A 21,480-nucleotide genomic window follows, 5' to 3' on the forward strand; every position below is an offset into this window, starting at 1 on the left:
AAAGATCAAAAACAAAACCAAGAATTTGAAGAAGTATCTCCACATGGGACGGATGAAGTGATGACTGGGCTTCATGTTGAGTCACAGTGAAACCAAAACTGTCCCTGCCACATGTTCCTCCTCCTCTCACCCTCTACAGCAGATTAGATTAGATCAAACTTTAATGAGGAAACTGGGCCAAAAGTAATAGTAAAAGGGAACATCAAAGACAGAGACAAAAAAATCTAGATAAAACCAAGTGAAAACTTCATAATTACAATTTTAGTGTTTTAGAGTTTAGAAATCCTGCAACCCTCGGGCTTATGAAACCCTTTAAAAATCCCAAAAATGCATGGTGGTCAATCTGAAAACAAGACTTTGTTCCTGAAAAATTTTCACCCAACAGCGACAAAATGAGCGGAATATGACAATATGAAGAAAAACTATTCTCATACATTGCTAAAAACTGTTCACCTTCCAAATATATGTGGATTTAAATATGTGCATTACTGTTCACCTTATCAAAAACTCCAGATGATTGATTGATTGATTGGTTTTATTTATGGATTAGTAAACAAAAAACAAAACAAAAAATCCAAAGGATAACATGTTAAAGTGAAAAACACTTATTTCCAACATGGTCCCAAGATGTTAGAACCAAGATGGAGGAACCAAATGTACAGATAAATGTTAATGTGCAAAGGGCATGTGCATCAGTGTCTGTTCTCATTACCACTATCATAATCACATATATTTAGCATATGTACATAAAAATATGGTTTAGTTTACTGACATAAAATCACTTTGTAAAACGCACTTTTATAGACTGGGTTTTATGTAATTGTTTTTGATCTTGCCCACTTTTAATCTTGTGTTTGTCATGTTTTCTTTTAACTGTTTATGTGTAGATTTATTCTTCTTTAAATGTGTTTCTCTTGCTTGTGCTTCTTAATTTCATCTGCTCATTTAAAATTTTACTTTTTTTGCTGTATTCTTTCTGTAAAGAAATGAAGCATCGTGTTAGTTCAGGCAGGGCACGGACGTCACGCGTTGCTAGTCCTCTACCAGCTGATCGCCACACACACCGATCATAATCCATTCTCATAACAAGGCGGTCTATTTAAATGGCCTCCTACACTGACTCCTGCTTCACAACTGCTGCACACTCTGCTGCTCGGTAAAGCTTCACCTCCACCTCCCCGGCCTCCACCTGTTATAGTCTATATGCAGTCGAGCCACAGCGGCTCTTAAGTGTCAACGCTGCTGAGTGTTGCTGCTCCGGCTCTGCTCTGTTCTCCCATGGGGGATTTGCACGGCGCTCCTGCTACAGTATACCTTCAGCATGCTGCTGGGTGAGCAGGGAGCAGATACAGCAGAGCCATATCCACCAAACATAACTGTATTACCATTAGTTGCAATTAATGGTTTTATCTTGTGATTAATGGTTTTATCTTGTGACTAAAGTGTTCCTGACTGAACTGCTTTTAGATAAGTGCTATATAAGTAAAATAATAACCATAATTTATATTACTTTAGGGCTGAAACGATTCCTCGAGAAACTCGATTAAACGAAGCTTCGATGCAAATTCTTCTTTGCATCGAAGCTTCGTTTAATCCATATAACTATATACACGCTCACTGATGATTATTACTGTTGCACAACGCGCTGGAGAAAGAGAGAGAAAATAGCGAGGGGCGAAGAGAAGAGACAGGCCAGAGAAAACGACAGAAAGTGTCCAAAGTTTGGGATCCAGTGTTGCCAACTTGGCGACTTTGTCGCTAGACTTGGCGACTTTTCAGAACCCCCTGGAGACTTTATTTCTCAAAAGCGACTAGCGACAAATCTGGCAACTTTTTCTGACCATGGGAAGCAATGTTAATGTGTTGAATCCCAAAGCATTTGGCAATAAATTGGTTCGGCTGATGCCGGTTTTCTCTACTTGCTTGTCTAATCCAGAGAGGTCTGATGATCACAGCGTAGCCCCCCTCCCTCCGCTGAGAGCAGGGACTGTAGGATAGGGTGCACTTGTAATTGCTACCGGCATACGTCCAAACTGGCCCGGGTGGGCGGAGTCAGCACTTAATATTAAAACGGGATGAGATGAAGGCTAGTAAAGAATGTACGTTAATTATGGCTATATGTAATGGCTAGTTAAGAACGTAAATCAATATGGTGGCTAGTTATGATGTCCCTAAGTTAGCTAAGTTTTGCTCAAGAAAATAACCACAGAAAATAAAATGCTGCAGTCAATTTGTGAAAGCCTGAGCTTCATTCATGCTTTTATTATGATAGTCACACACACACACACACACACACACACACACACACACACACACACACACACACACACACACCTACTCCCCTCACAGTGATGCATAAAATCCCCCAGAAAGCAAAATATCAGGTGGTGTAAGTAGCAATTGGAGCCTAAAATGCACCAGTCCAATACAGCAGGTATATTCAGTTTAGTTTGATTGCAGTGAGTAGGGTCAGCAGGTGTAGGGCAACCCTTCAACATAGCAAATAAATGTACATTAGCCAGTCTTATGAACTTGTATGATATTTAGGCCTAGTAATAAATATCAATAATAATTATTATTTCACCTCTTTTTCAGTAAATCACAGTGTCGTATGGACAGCTTCGTGCGGACAGCTTTTCTCTTTTGTATATTTACTATTGCTCTTTAATAAAGCAAAAGTATTTCTTATCCGATTACTCGATTAATCGATGGAATAATCGGTAGAATACTCGATTACTAAAATAATCGATAGCTGCAGCCCTATATTACTTTATATAGTCTTTCAAAACACAGTTACAGGGGGCTTTTTAAAGGGGAAAAAAACAAAATCAACAGCAAAAGCAATAAAAACAATTTAAGAATTATAAAAGTAAGGCAAGTCCCATAAAACAGAGGTTAAAAACATTAATTAAAAAGTCCAAGTCAGACTCTTGTCTTACTTTTATATTTCTATGAAAGTAGTATATGTATAATGTATACATATGAAACATGAAAGGCAAGCGACTGCTGTGCAGATGAGTCCAGATAAGGTGTCAGGTCCTGCATCACACCTCTAACCAAACAACCACCTACAGAAACCTGAAGGCCCAGAATAGAAGCTGCAGCAGATGTTAATCAAATTCACTGAAGGAAGACGGTTCACATGGGTAAAAATAACAGAAAATGGTCAAGTCATGACCAGATCTGCCATCTGGCAAGCTGCGCACAACATGCTAGGTGAGTGAAGACAAGCTCTTTTTGTTTGAAATGTCATTTAATTTTTATTGTAACTTTTGTATGTACAACAATAAGAATAATCGATATGACAAATTCAATGTTTTAAAAGAAATATACATTTATTAGGAAAGAGCAATCAGGTATGAGGTGTCTGGTTGACAGCGGCTCTGACAGTGAAAAATCAGAAATCTTCAGTCGAACCTTGTGAAATCCTCATATCTCCGAATTATAAACTTTTCAGGAGCGAAAGAAAAACAGCCTTGTTTTCAGCCTGACCGCCCATGCCTTCTTAACATTATCCAGAGGGGGTTTGAAAGGGTTTTATAAGCCCAAAATAGTCAGAGAATTGTCTCAGCCCGTACAGGATCATGTAAGGTTTTTTCGACTTGTGAAATCAACAAGAGGAAACTGCTGTGCCCGGTCCTTCAGCTCAGCTGGCAGCAGGTGCGTCTGTTCCAATTAGTACCACGAGAGAAAAGGAGGAAGCCGCACAAAACTGAACAAAGACGAGGCAACAAGAGGCAAAAAAAATCCTTTCATGGCTTTTATCAACCCATACGCTTTAGAAAAGTGCAAAAACCAGCAAGAAACATTTTGATTATTTGATTATTATTATTGACCCATATGGGTTTTTCAAGGCTGATTCCAATACCGATATTTGAAGCTGCAGCTATCTTGTGCTGATATTCACAATATGTTTTCATTTTTATATGTCAAAAAGATTACAAATATTCTTCTCAGGGTGGAAAAGCCTCTGAAGCAGCATCCAGAGCATCATGGGACACTAAAACTCTCCACTGAAACCCAGACTGATGAAATTATTTTAGTGTCAGCAGCTCTTTTAAAGCAGAAAGACCCACCGCACCTGTTCTAGGATATGTTACTGCATTTAAAACGAAGAATGAATTTACAAAAAAAAACCATTATTGAACAACTAAATGAATGAATAAAACGTGCAAAGAAAGAAATATTTCATGTCAGGTTTTAATTGCAGATTTCTGTATCTGTGGTGAAGGAGGAACCACCATCTTATCTGAGGTGAACGACATGACTGGCTGATATCTGATATTAATAAAAGACCAATATTGGTTCCACATATCAGTCTAACCCTAGTTTCAATATGACATCTTCATCAGTGTCTGACGTATGTTGACGTATATTGAAATGTTTGTTTTCGGTTTCATCCTTTTTTTGTGGAGCTGAGCATGGATTAATTAATAAATCCCATTAAAGGATTTTCTGCCTCTTTTTTGCCTTTTTTTTTTTTTTAAGTTTAGCGCTGTGCAGATTCCCCTCCTTTTTCTGCTGTTAAATTATGAGTTAATCAGCATCTGCTCTTCCTCCAATAATCAATCAAGTGAAATGGCTCAAAAAGGGAAAATAACAAAAGTGAATAGGAATCAGAATAGAGGAATCACTTGGTTTTCAGAGGCCAAAAAGTTTGAGATCCACTGCTTGGAAAGGCAGAAGTTGATCCCACATCAGCACATTTATCCTAAAATGCTTTATTAAGAAAACACCTTGCTTAGTCCTGAACTATAAAGTATAACCGGCCGTCTGTAGTGTCACCATTTCACGTGTTTGGATGTTTTAGGAGAAGAGAAATTAACCAATAGTAGGTGAAAAAGTTAGAGAAGAAATGACGGCTCTTGACTGGGATCATTACATCACCTCCGCTGTTCATAATGGATTTGGGATGAAATGAGAAAGAGCGGGGGAGAAAAAAACCCAATTATGTTTTCATTCACCAACTCACATCTATTAATGTGAGTGGTGACGAGAGTAAAAACTCATTTTCCTTTCATTTTCTTTCTTACAGGCTGAACATTATCAGACTGAACTGCTGCTGTCGCTCAGCTGTCTGACTGTAACTGTCCTGACGCCTCCAACCGGCCGCTACACCCAACACACACCAGCAGATGGAGACAGAGTGCAGTGTTTGAAAAGACACAATCTGATCACTATAGCATCATTTCTAGCTGTACAGACTGGATTGTGTAAAAATACCAACATGCTTGGCTTTTACAGCTGCTAAAAAGACTATTCAGTTCAATAAAATGTCAACTTTTAAAACCGATTCCCACTGCTCACTACCACCAGCCACAGTGTATTTTGGTGGAAGAAGATGATCAAAAATGGAATAAAAAGGCAAACAAGTTATAAAAAAACTGAAATTTTATTCAAGTAACTGCTGCTTGATGGATCATATATACTGAATTTACAAGTCTAATACAAGTGGTGAAGGTGAAGATCATGCCAGCAGGAGTTTGTGAAGTACACAGATATGAATACAGAAAGGGCTCGGGCTCCAGTACAATACAATAATACAACTTTATTAATCTCTGAAGGGCAATCTGACTTTAGCGTACATTGGCCATGTTGTAAATAAGAGACAGTAGTTTTACCCCTGAAAATATGCATGGAAATTATTTGGATACACTCTTTTCTAAACATTATTAATCTTGAATGTATGACTGCGAGGTTAAATAAGGCAAAACCTTCAACTGTGGATGTATGGAAATGTATTCGATGTAATGTTTCTGAATTTATTAGGCAATAGCTTAACATCTGTGATGTGTTAATTGTCTGCTGTCCCCCTTCCCTACCGCGACCCCACCCTTTTCTTATTTTTACACTGCACTTTTATGGTTTGTACTGCAGACTTCTTTTTGTGAAAAACAATAAAAAAAAATGTTGATCACAAAAAAAAAAAAAACACGCTACATGAAACTTTCCACATCTGCTGTCTCCGATGTCAACTTAATGAAACTTGTGGAATATCCAGCGGTGGAAAGAGTACTCGAATGTCCTACTGAAGTAGAAGTACTGCTACTTTGCTGATATTTTACTTGAGTAGAAGTAAAAGTACTGGTGTAAAAATCTACTGAAGTAAAAGTAAAAAGTGTCTGATTTAAAATGTCCTCAGAGTAAAAGTTCCTGAGTTCCTCTTTAGAACAGAGAACGCTGTTAGCTGTGATCTTTTCCATGTGATTCTAACAGGAGAGAGGCCAGAGTTCAAACTAGATTCTTTTAACTGGAAACATTAGAAATGACAAAATAAAGTGCAGAAACAAAATAAAGTCAGATTCCTCTTCTCACTGTGAATGGATCCACAGTTTGATCCAGTTTCTGCTGCTGATGGAGACACACAATCTGTTCTGTGATGGATGGGATTTAAAATGGAGTGAAGTACAATACTTCTACTTAAGTAAAAGTGAAATTACTGACTCAAAAGAGTACAAGTACACAAATAAAGCTACTCAATTACAGTACTGTGAGTAAATGTAATTAGTCAGTTCCACCCCTGGGAATTTCTTGACCTTTTCACTTTCCTGCTGTTGAGGAAAACCTGGCCCAGATTAGAATAAAGAAAAACCCGACGAGGCTGCAGTTCCTCTTCACCTCATCTGTGCAGGTGGAGGCCATGAGACGGAGAGAGCAGTGAAGTCATTTGTGTCACATCTGACTGGAAAACTTTTTGGCTCTTTTTCCCTTTTCAGTTCGTTTCATTTGATTCATATCTATAGCTATTCAGTGTTTCACAAGAAAGAAGTAATACATTTGAGGAAAAACCAGAAAAAATAACAAGATAATGAATTGTAAAGTAGACGTATGCTTTTTTTCCCGATCCCATAAATCATCTCACGCCCCGCCAAAATTATCTTGACCCCCAGGTTGAGAACCACTGCTTTATAGAAGTCCATTTATCCTGCATTCATCCTGCAACTGTAATGCAGAAGAAAAGAAAACACTCTCTCAAGCTTGATTTTTCCAGATAATTCCTCTTGGGGATGGAGCCACAGTGCAGCAGTGGTTTAGTAAACATGCAGTAAACAGTGGGATTCCTACTACATCAGTACTGATGGCACTGTGTCAGTTATTGATGTGTTCCTGCACCAGTGTCACCAAAACAACCTCTTTGTACATGTGCTGCTCTAGACGAATGAAAAACTCTCTGATTCTCTGATTAGGATTTGAAAAACAACATCCAAGGTCAAGGCTTTCATGTTGTCAGTTGAAGAACGAGGAATCAGTGAAGTGATTTGTTCCAAAATGACATAAAATGTGACGCCTACTCTGACAGGATGATTAATAGCAGGTGAATGAAAACACTTTTACAGACTGGATCCTCTGTAGTTTTGAAGCATTGCATCATGAACGTCAGGCAATAAATCACTGTTGTCATGTGAAAACCTTGTAACACTGATTTCAGGGGTTTGATTTTCATATTTTAACTTTTGCTGAAGGATCACATGCTCCTCTATCGGTTGAGAAAATTATACAACTCTTGAATTTACAGTATGAAGGTCTTTCAAACCTCATGGATGAACTCAAAAACACATGTTGGGTGCTTTTCTTAGTTCAGCTTTCTAAAAAGTTTTGGAGATACAAGGTTTTTACTGGACAACGACAATATTCCTTTTGGCGTTTTGGAATGAAAATCGTCAAATTATTTCAGTAACATTGTGCACAATCTGTGGAACTGGCTGTCATCCTGCTGCCGCTACTGTCCCAATCCGTCCTTTTTACCGTTATTTCGGGGAGATTTTCACTCCTGCTGTCTGCACAGATCTCTCCACGCTCCACCACTATAGCCTCAGGAGCATCAGCATGTCCATTCTCTGCAGCGCTCACAGTGTATTTCATGCGTTTCCATCCTTTTCAGTGCAAATATCTCATGGCATGTTGTTCCACTGCAATACAATGTATGCTGTGCTGCTTTAACGCATACAGGGAGAAAATGCTTTGTGTGTATATAGGCCAATATGTATTTTCTGTATTCACCAATGTCACCAAAACAAATTCCTGTATGTTTATCATATTTGGCAAAGATTGAGATCCTGATTCTAGCTTGACCTACTCAACCTACTTTAGTTTTTTTCTAGTTTTAGTCTCCATATTTTGGAATAGAACAAATCAAATCATGTTTCAGGAGCAGTTTGATGGTCTCCTTTATATATTTGGTTGTAGAAAAAGTCATGTGAAAAGCAGAAAAGCAGAAACATATACATTACCAAGAGTTTGGCACAGCTTCGTCCCTCTTAAATAAATATCCTGTTTACTGCATGAGTTCACTGACATTTTTTTTTTACAGCGACGCTTCAACTTTGCTCCCGTGAAACTTTCGAGAAGTGGATATGAACATTCAACTTTCCAAGCCATCCATTTAATCCTGATCCCCCTTCCTCTCATTCGCTAACCCCCCTCCCCCCCCCCCCCCCCAATGAAAACACCCTCAAACACAATATTTAATACAGCGTACACTTCCTGTTTTCACAGTGGGATTGGATCCTCGGCAGCGCAGATTGGCACAGCGATCGGAGTCGTGAGTCATGTGGAGGCGAGAGGATGAGAGAGGGATGAGAGAGGAGGAGAGGTGGTGAGAGGGAATATCGCTGCAGGCAGACTCACATGTATTAACGCTATAGAAACAGGGGATCCCAGACTTTTCAGATTAAGAACCCCCAATTCAATTACAAACACAAACACCCATTTGATAGGATTTTGTCCCAAGAATCCCCGTCTGAGGAGATTTCTGCTGTCAGTTACGACTTGGTACAGAATTATGTAACCGTCCCAGCTGTAGGTGAGGTGATAAAAGCACCGGGGCGAAGTGAAACCTGTGGTGACAACAGTCGTTCTTACACATTTTCTAATAGGGCAAACATCTAGGGTGTGAATTACAGTTTTTCTCGATCGCTTACACACTATAACTGGGCCTATTAACTAAACATCCCAAACCATGACGCCATCTACCAAAAGACAGACCCATTTCCCAAAACTATAAACACTATTCCCCTGTTTCCACACATGATTCAGATTTGTTGAACTTTTTGTGAAAAACTCTACACACAAATCCCTTCATATATCACCGGCTGCACCGTGTGCCCATTTAGAAAGCACTGGCATTCAATATCATTAACTCAAGTCATCACAGCTCGAACCCAATTAACACACAATTCCCCAGGTGGAAACACTAAGAGTCAAAATTGTTCACACACCAATCAGAAGCTCAGGATAGATAGATAAAAGGGCCATGGGTCAGTTCACTTGTTTTGTGATGTGATGTTGATGAGAATCTCTGGCCTGACCCAGACCAGAGACGGGATGCTGAGGCAGAATAAATGTGATTTCTTTCTTTATGTACAAACTGTTTTTTTTTTTCCATTGCTTTATATTGGTAAATACATGGAAATTATTTTACTGTATTCTACGTTCTTTATCAGTTGCATATTTTTACAGTACATTTACTTTTTCACTCAATTTCAGTTTATTTTACTACAGTACATTGAGGAACTACTGTAAAAATGTTGAAAATGTATACATGTGTTGTGTCTTTATATTGAGTTCATCATGTAAAGAGGTTGTTCTGGGGGAAAACCATAAGCGCCATTATTCATTGCAGTAACAGGTTTTTACGGTAGTGTTTTGAATTGATCTCACCAGTGTGTAATGGCTGTTTTGTAGTGTACGTGTATTTGATGGCTTTTGTGTGATGTCTGCAGGCAAAGTTTGGTTTAGATGTAAGATTACATGGTTTTGAGCGGAGAGTTTGGTTTTGTTTGTGAAGATGAGTGTGCAGTTATGCATTTGTGTTTAGAGTTTTGGGAAATGGAGCATAATTTCAAGAAATGGGTCTTGGCAATCAAAAAAAAACTGTAATACTGAAATTTAACCATCCTTCACCCCTTAAGAACCCGTCCTGGATGCTGGATCCCAGTTTTTTTGGGAGAGATTGGTATAGAAGATGTAATGCTGCATTCCAGAGATGTCGGAAAGTCAGAAATTCTGGCCTCCTGTAGGGAAAAATGCAATAAAATGACCCTTCAAGTTGGAAATCCAAATTGGAAACTAACCCTGACCCTCTGACATGCAGTTATGTGACGTCATGTCAACATGGCGGCATAAACTGTAAACGCTACACAACATTACTTTTAACATGTTTATAATCCTCAAAATACAAAAAGTTCGATTTTCAGCTTTGCATGATCTTAAAGTCACAATGAAATGAAAAATTACTTTTTCACCTTGTTACCTAATTGCAAAACAATGTAGCCTATACCATATTTTTATTTCCTTGTATTTTTGTATCAGAATCCCATTACTTTTACTTCCTGTACCTTTAATGTTGACCTCATCGTGTACCAGGAGGCATAAATGAAAATTTACCATTTATCCTGCATAATCAGGATGAAAAACTCTCTGATTCTCTGATTAGGGTTTGAAAAACAACATCCAAGGTCAAGGCTTTCATGTTGTCAGTTGAAGAACGAGGAATCAATGAAGAGATTTGTTCCAAAATGACATAAAAAGTGGCGCTCTGCTCTGACAGGATGATTAATAGCAGGTGAATGAAAACACTTTTACAGACTGGATCCTCTGTAGTTTTGAAGCATTGCATCATGAACGTCAGGCAATAAATCACTGTTGTCATGTGAAAACCTTGTAACTCTGATCTCGGGGGTTTGATTTTCATATTTTAACTTTAGTTGAAGGACTACATGCTCCTCTATGGGTTGAGAAACTGTTGGATTTACAGTATGAAGGCCTTTCAAAACCCATTGGATAAACTCAAATTCACATGGGTGCTTTTCTTAGTTCCTAAAAAGTTGACATTTTGGAGATCCAACGTTTTTACTGGACAGCGACGATATTCTTCTCAGCATTTTGGAATGAATATCTTCAAATAATTTCAGGAATATTGCGCAGAATCTGTGGAACTGAATGTGTCCAATCTGTCGTTTTTACTGTTATTTTGGGGAGATTTTCACTCCTGCTGCTTAAACCGTCTGCACAGATCTGAAAACGCTCCACCACTTTAGCCTCAGGAGCTTCAGTATGTCCACTGATGATGATGATGATGACTCTGATGATGGTGATGACTCTCACTGTGTGCCAGGAGGCATAAATGAAAATTCCAGCTAATAAAACATTACAGATTTTTGAACAGTCCCGCCCCTCTGCCCCTCTCTCCCTAACTGATCTCTCATTGGTTTACACTTTTTGAATGATCCCTCCCTGCATTATGTCCCGCCCCAACATCCTGTTTCAACAGGAAATACATAAAATTAAGGAAACAAGATGCCGTTTCATTGTGACTTTAAATCAAAATCAAAACACCTGTGTGGTAAATGGTTAAACATAGAAATTTGAAAAGTTATGTTGCACTTAAAGTCCCACTGAAACGGAAGTTAGAGCGTCTTTAGCTTCTGTACTGTGACGTATTTCCCAGTGAAACGGAAGATTTGAGCGGTGTACAGTTACAAGAGGGATTTAAATCAAATCCTTCGCATTTGATTGGACCGCTAAACAGTGGGCGGGGCTTAGAGTTTAGCGCGATACGGAGCTACAGAGAGAAATGGAGCTACAGAGGACTGTTGGCTCCACACACACCTCCCTCACTTGTTGTGTCATGATATTATTGGTTGAATTTGGTTATGGGCATGCTTATGTAAGCACACGGCATATTTTGTTTTACAGGAAGAAAACATGATTGGATTTTGATATAAGAATACAAAGAAATTGATTTTTTGTATTTTTTTTGGCATATATTGTTAAATAGGTGCACAGTATGACCGGGGATGTGATCTAAAAGGGTTAAAAATGCATTTTTCATTTCATCTCGACTTTAAGGCTGCTATCATTCTACGCTAACTCGCTAGCAAACGTTGCCAAATATCACTGACCTAACATTAGCTGTTGCATGGGGAACAGGATTTTTTGTTGGGTAAATTAAATCTTTCGGGCGTCCATGTTTCTTCCCTGGATTTTCTGAACTGGATCACTGAAATCTTTGAATGTAACGCAGCATAAGTAAAGCAATAGAGGGCAACTGAAACACGTTATGACCACATGCATACATTCAGGCGTGTGTGTGCACGCTAACACACACACACACACACACACATACTCACACCCGCTGACACACAAATACACAGTTTTGACCATGGGAGCACAAACTGGCCTGCATTTAATCAACTAGGACGTTTTGCCTGTCCGTTACAATCAATGATCACATTATACTCTATTATGTAACAATAAACAGTCAAAGAAACCAACATCTGCCTCTGACATCACATCACACAAACACACGCTTCGTAAGCCCGGGGAACAGTGATGAAGTCCACATAGTACTGAAAAAATGACACAGCGAGATCTCTGTTATGTTTTGGTTACCGACTTCTCTGTTACACCATGAGACAGAACACACAGTACAAAGGCCTTTGGTTGTTTGGCTTGTGGGAGGAACAGGTTATTACGCTGTCTTTTTTGTTTTGCTTGTACACTGATTTCGTCGCATCCTCTCATGTTAAAGTCCAAGGCACATAGATAAAAGTAACCGCACAGAAAAGTACATATCCATCGCTCTGCACGCTCGGGGAAAACAGGTACAGAGCAAGAGCCGGGCGATAATTCAATATTATCGTTTATCGTGGTGATTTTGGGATATTCTGATGTCTAAACTGATGATAACAAGCAATTTTTCAGGAATCTCTCCTTTCTTTCTTCTTTGTATCTGATATTTTTGATATTTAAATTATATTTGTAAAGCTTGATTGCTGCTTGTCTGTCTGTCTAAATGCTTGTATATTGCACTAACTTCACCAAGTCAAATTCTTAGTAGGCTATGTGAAAATGTACCTGGCGAAAATAAATCTGATTCTGATTCTAATTTTATTTAAAAACTCTGACAAAATGAGGCATGGTAGGAGTATTATTTGAATATTTCAGTTTTTGTTTGACATCACACCTAACATTACCATTCAGTTTAATGGGAATGTGGTTTTTCACATTGTGATATATATCGTTATCGAAGAAAAAAATCCACGATATTGATTTCAGCTGTATCGCCCAGCCTGAGCACAGATCTCTGTACCTTTTTTTTCCGAGGGTGTATCTAGCAAACAGGTGGCACCGAATGAGTGTGTGTGTAGCTTGTAACACTGGTTTCGACTCGGCAGGTGGGATATGCAGCTTTCCGCATGTGGGGGGGGGGGAAATAAGCGGTGGATCACGCAAATATACACAGTTTATATTGAACGGCGCATCCTCAGGAGAGCACGTTCTAGCCCTTCGCAAATGAACTCACGTTTAGAAAAAAAAAAGAGAGAGCGAGAAGGCAGAGGTTTCCCCGTCCTCTGCTCCCGTCCCGCCTCTCATCTGTACACTATACAGCAGCAGCCCATCGCCCCTTTTAACACATTTGGTGCTGAACTGAACCCGGCGAGCGTTTGACGGACAGAAACATGCAGGAGGAGTTCAGGCAGGAGTTCAACGTCGCCCCAAACGAGCATAAAACTTTCACAATATGACATTATGGCAGGGTGAAAATTCATATTAAAGCACTGCAAAAAAAAAAATGGCCATAGAGCTCATATTCAGCCTTCAGATCTTATTTTTCTTAAACCAAGAGAAACATTCTGCCAGTGAGGAGAGATAACTCCACTTGTTTCCAATGCAGCTTCACTTGTTTCAGGAGTTTTCTAGAAATGAGTGTCAGTGTGTTGAAACCAGTCAGAATAAGGCAGATCACTGCACTGCTGTCAAGAAAATGACTCTTGATTCTACTAAATTCTTAAAAGAAATTGCTTTGCGTTGGATACAAGTGAAATTATCGAACCCCACTGGCAGATTTTTACACTTATTTTAGGAAAATTATTATTTTAGCACTCAATAATAGACTAAATGACTTGTTAAGATGGAGATTTTTTGTAGCGAACAGCTTTGGAAACTGTTTTGATGTGATGGACGTCGCCGCCTCAACTTTCCCAACCCTAACTCTTTATATTTACACAGGTTTTGATGCAGGCCGTCAAAATCAACATCTACTCATCTGTTCTTCTTAGCGTTGGTCCGTTAAGTATAAGAGACAGTCCAGTCATCCGTTGGCGATGACGGGCATAGCGTGTTTTCTTCATTTTGGTTCAGTTCATTTCAGCTCCGTTAAATTCGGGTTACAGTGTGAAACGTTTGTCAGCTTACATCAACTTTTACCAGCTGAGCATGAGAGAGAGAGAGAGACGGAGAGAAAGAAAATAATTCTGCATGATAAGAGATAAGAGTCATGCTTGTATTTCTGGCTTGATGCCGCTAAATACAACGCCTGACTTCACCATCGTAATGGGGAAGAATGTGACGTGACTTTCTCACACACACACACACACACACACACGAGTGCACAGAGCATACAGTTTACATACAGATACACACACAACAATATTCGTAAACATTTCAGAAGCGCTCATAGGTTTTCCACATATATCACAAGTCACAATCCAAGGATGTTTCTAGTTGTGGTTTTAGTTTAAACAGGCCGGGTATCGCTCACACAACGCCTTCAGGCCTTGGACTGTGTCACATCGAATGCACACACACACACACACACACACACACACACACACACACGGTCCACTGGGTCAGTATGACTCCCTGATGCAACATTGGTCACTCAGATCACCATCTGCGTCACCCAGACAAAGAAGTAAGGAACTGATACCTATGTGTGTGTGTGTGTGTGTGTGAGTATATATGTGTATGTGTGTGTGTAGGTGCATGTGCCTGTGTGTGTGTGTGTGTGTCCAGACAGGGCCAGACAGCTGGAGATTGTGTTTTGTGTCTTTAAATGCATATGCTGTGAGTGTGCCTACGTGCATGCCTCCAATTTTCTATGTATGTGAGTGTGTGTGTATGTGTGTGTGTGTGTGTAGGTGTGTGTGTGTGTGTTTCAGCTCTGACCGCTACGTAAAGGTGGGACTGGCCCTGTGGCGGTTGATCTGCCCTCCGCCGCTATAAATACTACTAGCAGTGACAGCATAGAGAATGTCATGACATATTATAGGCTGAAAACCAACTAGACTGTTTAGGTGTGTGTGTGTGAGTGTGTGTGAGTGCGTGTGTATGTTCCCACACATAGCGGTGTATAAGTTTACTGCAGTAACTTCTGTCTGGTTCCTCATCTCTTGTTGATGACTTCTGACAGGATCAGTATACTGGGATAGAGAGTGGATTTGCACACTGCAGCATGGACGCCATTCTTGTCTTTGCAGTTGTGTCACAAATCTCCTAGCAACGACATCTGGTGCCATCATGGAGGTCCATGGAGGTCCATGGAGGTGCAAATAACAGCTAACTATAAAACAAGCAGGCAAAAAAATTAGATATATCTATAAGAGACGGTCATGGTGTGGGCGTCGGTCCATTCAGTAACGTTTAGGTAAAAATAATGGTGTGATAAGGTAGATTTGTTTCCAAATTTAGGCTAATGTGACACAGTAAACTGTCTTTACTCCCAGCTCCTTTAGCTTTCTACTCTATTGAGAAGTAGAAAATGTGTTCAGTAGATCGCAGACCTCCGCCATGCCTGACAACACCCTGCAAGGAAGTTATGCACCTTTTGGTGATAAGCCACGCCCACCGCCACGCCCCCTTTTGGCCAATCGACATGAAAAGTTAATCAGTTCTTCCTTGGCCCATAACCAACCTTCATACCAAGTTTTGTGCAAATCTGTGCCCAATTCTTTTAGAGATATCCTGCTGACAGACAGACGGACGGAAAACATTACCTCCTTGGTGGTAATTAAAGGTAATTAAGGTCATTAACGAGTCTGCAACAATTCTAATGGTATTCCAATGTCTCTCTCTCTCTCTCTCTCACTCACACACACACACACACACACACAGATTTGTCTTCTTTCTTTCACCTGTATCCATGCAATCCACTGTTATCTTTCTCTTTATGTCTCTTGTGTTCCTAATAGATTTACATACACAAGCTCTGGTTTTCTCTCTGTCTCTCTTTCTCTCTCTCCTCATTTCGTTCTCTCTCTCTCTGCCTCTCTCCTTCTTTCTCTCTGTGACACATTTCCCTGCCTTCTGTGCCATTAGGCATTTTTGCAAGCTCACGCTGACTGAACCAAATGTGAATCCGAGGGCGGTGACCACAGTTTGACATCAAATCAAGAGGAATTTTTTTTTTTTTTCACATCGTCAAAACAGAACAGCTTACAACTGGAAATGTGCTCTTTACAATGGCAGGGAGCAACGATCATGTTTATCACCAAGATACTATGATACTATATTATGGGTTTTTCACACGTGGTTGAAGTGTTGTCCTAGATACATACCACAATACACAATTTTACAAGTGGGAGTTCCTTTGAAATTCAATTTAGGACAAGGAGTAGTCCATGTGTGAAACCTCCCACGCAGAGTTCAGTTCGACAGAAAACCATTTCCTATGTGCAGTGTCAAGCTGTTTTGAAGTGAGCAAGGTCGGAGGGGCCGCCGAGATGTTTCCATTCCTTACACTTAATCAATAATCCAGTATGAGAAATTCGAGAGTTTGCCGATCGATGCGGTTTCTCCCGTACGGACGCCAACTGGAGAAGCCTCAAGAACATCCGTCTTTGTCAATAAATAAGATGTCACACAAAGAGAGCTTGTAACCCTCACTGTCAAGACCAGAGGGATCAGCTGGTTTTGAATAAAACATGAGCGTGAAATTATTTATTTTTGGAGCTTTTGGTTTCTGTTGGATTAATCAAGTATTTTTTATTTTATTTTTTTTGGTTTTCAAAGTCTTTGCAGAGTTCCTGCACTGGATCTTTATCGCTGACATGTTTGGCCAACTGCTTAGAATATTTATTATTTTCACATGAGGAAAAATATCATGCTGAGAACTTCATAGCTCCTTCAAATGTGATGTGGTGATGTAGATAATCCTCCTTCCCGTCCAGGCCCCTCCCTGCTGCAGGTAAACTACTTCTCCAGTGGGTCCACATTGGTCCACATTGGTCCACATTGGTCCACACACTGACTTGGTACAATTTTGGGTCAGTCAGCACTTCTGCTGCCAGTAAGTCTGAAGCTGGCAAGAGTAAACAGCGTTCTTGTTCCTCTTTGATTCTGACATTACTCATCTAAATGTTGTTGTTGTTGATAATCAGTTCAGTGAGGATCCATCTCTTTTCTCAGTCGCCTCAACAACCCAAATATCAAAGCACTTTCGAGCGGGTGAGTCGCTATATTTTCCCTAATCTCTGAAACCCCACAACAAATCGTTTATTTTTCACTTGGACTTTGTTCATATGTCCACATCCATCAGCAGCTCTTACATCATCCTCCTGTCCCAACGTGTTTGGACAGCGGTCGGTGGCGGGACACTGGCAGCCCATTGGTCTCTGGAAGCCCCAACCACTGCTTTGCTCACTCCGTGGATGTGACCACCCTTCGCTCTTCCACCGCTCTTCCATCCCTCCGTCCTCAGATGCTGGTCTGCAGCTCGCCGTTGAGCAGGGCGGCGTTGTGCGTCTCCAAGTTGGCGTGGTTAATCATGGCGTCGTTGACCATCCTGCTCCTGTCGGCCCGGCTGTCGCTGCGCTCCATCTCGTCCAGACCCGCCACCTTTTTCAGACACAGAACGTTCTGAAAGCTCTTCTTGAAGTTGTCCGACAGGAAGGCGTACAGGATGGGGTTGGCGCAGCTGTTGGCGTAGCCCAGCACCACCACGAAGTCGAAGGTGCTCTTCACGGCAGAGGTGGACTTGATGGAGCTGGTGACGGAGGTGATGTTGAACACGTAGAAAGGCAGCCAGCAGAGGACGAACACCGCCACCACGATGGACACCATCCGGGTCACCTTACGCTCTGAGCGCTTGCGCTTGGTGGAGCCCACGCGCATGCCGGACGACTTCACCTGGCAGGGGAAGGATTGTCAAGCGCTTAAAATCTCCAAGTGTAAAAGCACACAGTTCACATGCTGAGACATTGTAAAGGAACAACATAAAAACCTGGGAAACTCTCTCAAACAATCATTTCATAGAGCTGGAATGTCACATGGTACCATGGTTATGGAAGAGGTTTTTTCCGATTTTTTTCAATAATTTCGTGCTACCTATCTCTCGTTCAGTCACACAGCAGCTCTAGTGTCCTAGTTCAAAAATGATGTAAAAAAATGTTAGCAGAGGCACAAATCATTACAAATCTGGAGAAGTAGAGCAGTGTAGTTTGTCATGTGTATTATATGCTATGTAGAGGTAAGATAGTGAAAACCCAACCTTATTAACTCAAGCAAAAACAACTTAAAACTGGCAATCGCAGACAAAACTTGTAGTCCATTTCTGGGTGACGGTTGTTATGTACGCATTATGTCTCGGGCTATCAGTTATGTTATGTCCATCCTTAAACGTTTTTTTGCCAACTTTCATTTAAAATTGTAATGTTCATTTCTTATTCCCACTTCTCCTTGGTATCTATATTATTGTCTGGTGATTTGTGTTGCAATGCTCTATAGATATTTGATATAATACCCTTTCTAATATGTCCCTCTATCATGGAAATAAACAGTATTTCTAACATGGATGGTGTGTGATATATTCTCCCATTCCTTGTGTTTCTGTAAATAGTGTCTTAATTGTAAGAAAGTGAAATGTAAAAACTTCTCAAGAATTGAATGTTCCTACCCTTGACTTTTTCAGGTTCTTACAAAATACACCGTCTTGACATCTTCAATTTAGCCAATTGTCAAATGTACAGCCAGAATAACTCTACACAGCCTTGGTGACAGCTGGATTACCACAAGGCATTCCAGCGCTATAGTCAGTAATAAAAGGAAGATACTGTGAAAATACCAAAAAGAAACAGAACAAAAATGATGTTACATTCTCACACAGGCAGACGCACGATCCTCACCTTGACTATAATGAGCAGGTAACACATACATATGACCGCCAGGGGCAGGAAGAAACCAACGAAGAAGGTGTAGAACATGAAGGCGGTGTAGTAGACCTGCTGGGGCTCCGGCCACACGATCCCACAGACCGGCACCTTGTTCAAGCCGCTGAAGATCATAGTGGGCAGGTTGACCAGCAGTGACACGCCCCACACTGTCAGGTTGATGAGCTTCGCTATGCGCGGCTTCCGCCATTTCGTGGACTTGATAGGATGAACCACGGCCAGGTATCGATCGATGCTCATCACCGTGAGACAGAAGATACTGGTGAACTGATTTAGGGAGTCTGGGAGGGGGTGAGGAGGAGAGAGAGCAGAGGAGAGGAGAGAAAAAGGAGGTGAGGTTAAAGGAAAAGAGGAGACAAATTAAGGATTAATTAATCAGTTTGGATTAAACTCGTAAAATGCAGTGCAGTGAAATACAAGTTTTTAACTCGTCCTCTTTTTTTATAACAATTGGACTTGAGTCACAATTTTAATTGCTTGAGACTCGACTTGATGCATGAAGAGAAGACTTGAGACTTGACTTGACTTGGGTTCTGGTGACTTGGGACTTGACTCTGACTTGTACTTTGACGACTTGAAAAGGTTTCTAAAGTCTTGACTTGAGATCTTGTGTTTGTGTAAATGACTTAGATTGAAAGTGATGAGATTTGTTCCAGCGGACGACTGAATTTAAATTCTGTTTTCTGAATTTGTATGGAATGATTGAATTTATTGAAGTTGAAACTGATTATAGAAATCAAACTCATGATGCTCTTACCAAGTTTTTATCCTATTAAAACCATATTGCATTGAAAAGTCCTAGATATTTAGTTTTCTTTAAGATATTAAATTGATACTGGACTCTTGATTTGTTCTGACTTGACTTGCTGTTCTACATTTAGACTTGAGACTTGACTTGAGACTTGTGCCTCAAGACTTGAGACTGACTTGGCAGAGTTGACTTGGTCACACTTCTGACAAAAGGTGATGAGAGTGAGATAGCGGCCATTTTGTTCCCCATGCACACTCGGGATGGGAACCAACAGTCTTTGAATTTCAATCAGAAAAGTCTTATATTTTTTGTTGAGCTAATCGTTTCATTTACATTTTCTTCAAATTTCAACCGTAGTGGAGTTTCATTTTGAGATCATTTTTGCTAGTGAGGAACCCAAAAGTGCTTAGCAACCCAGTGACCCATTACTCTTTAAAGTGCACCATCATCCTTCTGCTCCACACCCACCTACAGTCATGATCACCCTGCACAGCGCCTCTCCAAAGGGCCAGTGCACCAGCGCCAGCTGCATGGCGATGAACGGCAGGCTCATCATGCACAGCACATCGGCCACCGCCAGGTTCAGGATGTAGATGTTGGTCACCGTCTTCATCTTGGCGTAACGCAGGATCACGTAGATGACCAGCGCGTTGCCGCACAGCCCCACGCCGCACACCACGAAGTAGATGAAGGTGATGACCACCGAGCTGGTCTTGTCCTGGTGGGGCCCCCCGGTCTCGGAGATGTTCAGGTCCAGGTCGGACTCGTTCCCCTGGATGTAGCTGTCGTACAGCGGGGGCTCGGGGAGGGAGACGTTGGGCGGGGTCGGGAGGAAGGACCACTGATCCAAGGCCATGACGACTGAGAGGATGATGAGGATGTTTGTCGAAGAGTATGAGCGGGTTTTGGGGTGCCAAAGAGTTCTAGCTGTCTGAGGATGAAGGGGGGGGAAGGTTTGGAGGTATGATGGTTAAGAGGTTCAAAGATTTGGGGTACCAAGGGATTTTGGGGCTCAGGGATTCAAGGTGAGATTTGGGTTTGGGGTTACATGCCTAAAAAACATGGATTTGAATGTATAGAGGTTTGGAAATACTGGTTATAGAGTATAAGGATTTTGGGGATATGCCTGGTTTTGACGGTCTAAGTTCAGCTACTAGGGAGAGGGGTATTGGGAATTTGGGGTCCAGGGGTTCGGGGCTCGGGGGATTGGGATGACTGGGTCTTTTCAAGGTGTTTGAGGTATAAAGAACCACTAAGTGTCACATCCCACCTGTAGAGAATACAGATAGAAACAGACAGCAAGAGAGAGCTAGAGAGAGAGAGAGAGAGAAATAACAAGAGAGAGCGAGAGAACAGTAAGTTTGGCTGAAAAACAGAGAATTGTTCATTTGGCAAATAATATTCCCTCAAGAACCATGGCAACTGTTGCAAGGTTAATGCAACACGCTTTACATAACACTGCTTTCACACCTTCACTCAGGATATTTCACCCACAGAATATTCAGTATATCTCCTCCATATAATATTCAGAATATTTGCTCCACAATTTCAGTCCTCCTTCTCCTTCATTATCCACTCCTCAACTTTTTCCGCTCACATTTGACGGACAGTAACATGCAGGAGACCAAGTTCATCCCCATAGGTTTACATGTAATTTTTTAAAAGTCACAATGAAACAGCATTTTGAGAGCATCTACCTTCCATAATGTGATGTATTTCTTGTTGAAGGGATATTGGGGCGGGGCATAATGCAGGGAGGGATCAGTCAAAAGCGTAAAC

The 21,480-nt window shown here is 40.8% G+C and overlaps 1 protein-coding gene across 1 annotated transcript; it reads right to left on the reverse strand.

The window, feature by feature from the left end:
- Positions 1-17,478: 17,478 nt before the first annotated feature.
- LOC139918161 (somatostatin receptor type 2) lies at positions 17,479-20,557 on the reverse strand. The gene is made up of 3 exons (XM_071907447.2): positions 20,170-20,557; positions 18,906-19,231; positions 17,479-17,910 (listed from the first exon to the last, which is right to left on the reverse strand). Exons 1-3 carry the CDS (start codon positions 20,555-20,557, stop codon positions 17,479-17,481), a joined length of 1,146 nt encoding a protein of 381 aa, XP_071763548.1.
- Positions 20,558-21,480: the final 923 nt, after the last annotated feature.

This window comes from Centroberyx gerrardi, chromosome 20, assembly GCF_048128805.1.
Source record: "Centroberyx gerrardi isolate f3 chromosome 20, fCenGer3.hap1.cur.20231027, whole genome shotgun sequence".
Taxonomy (NCBI): domain Eukaryota; kingdom Metazoa; phylum Chordata; class Actinopteri; order Beryciformes; family Berycidae; genus Centroberyx; species Centroberyx gerrardi.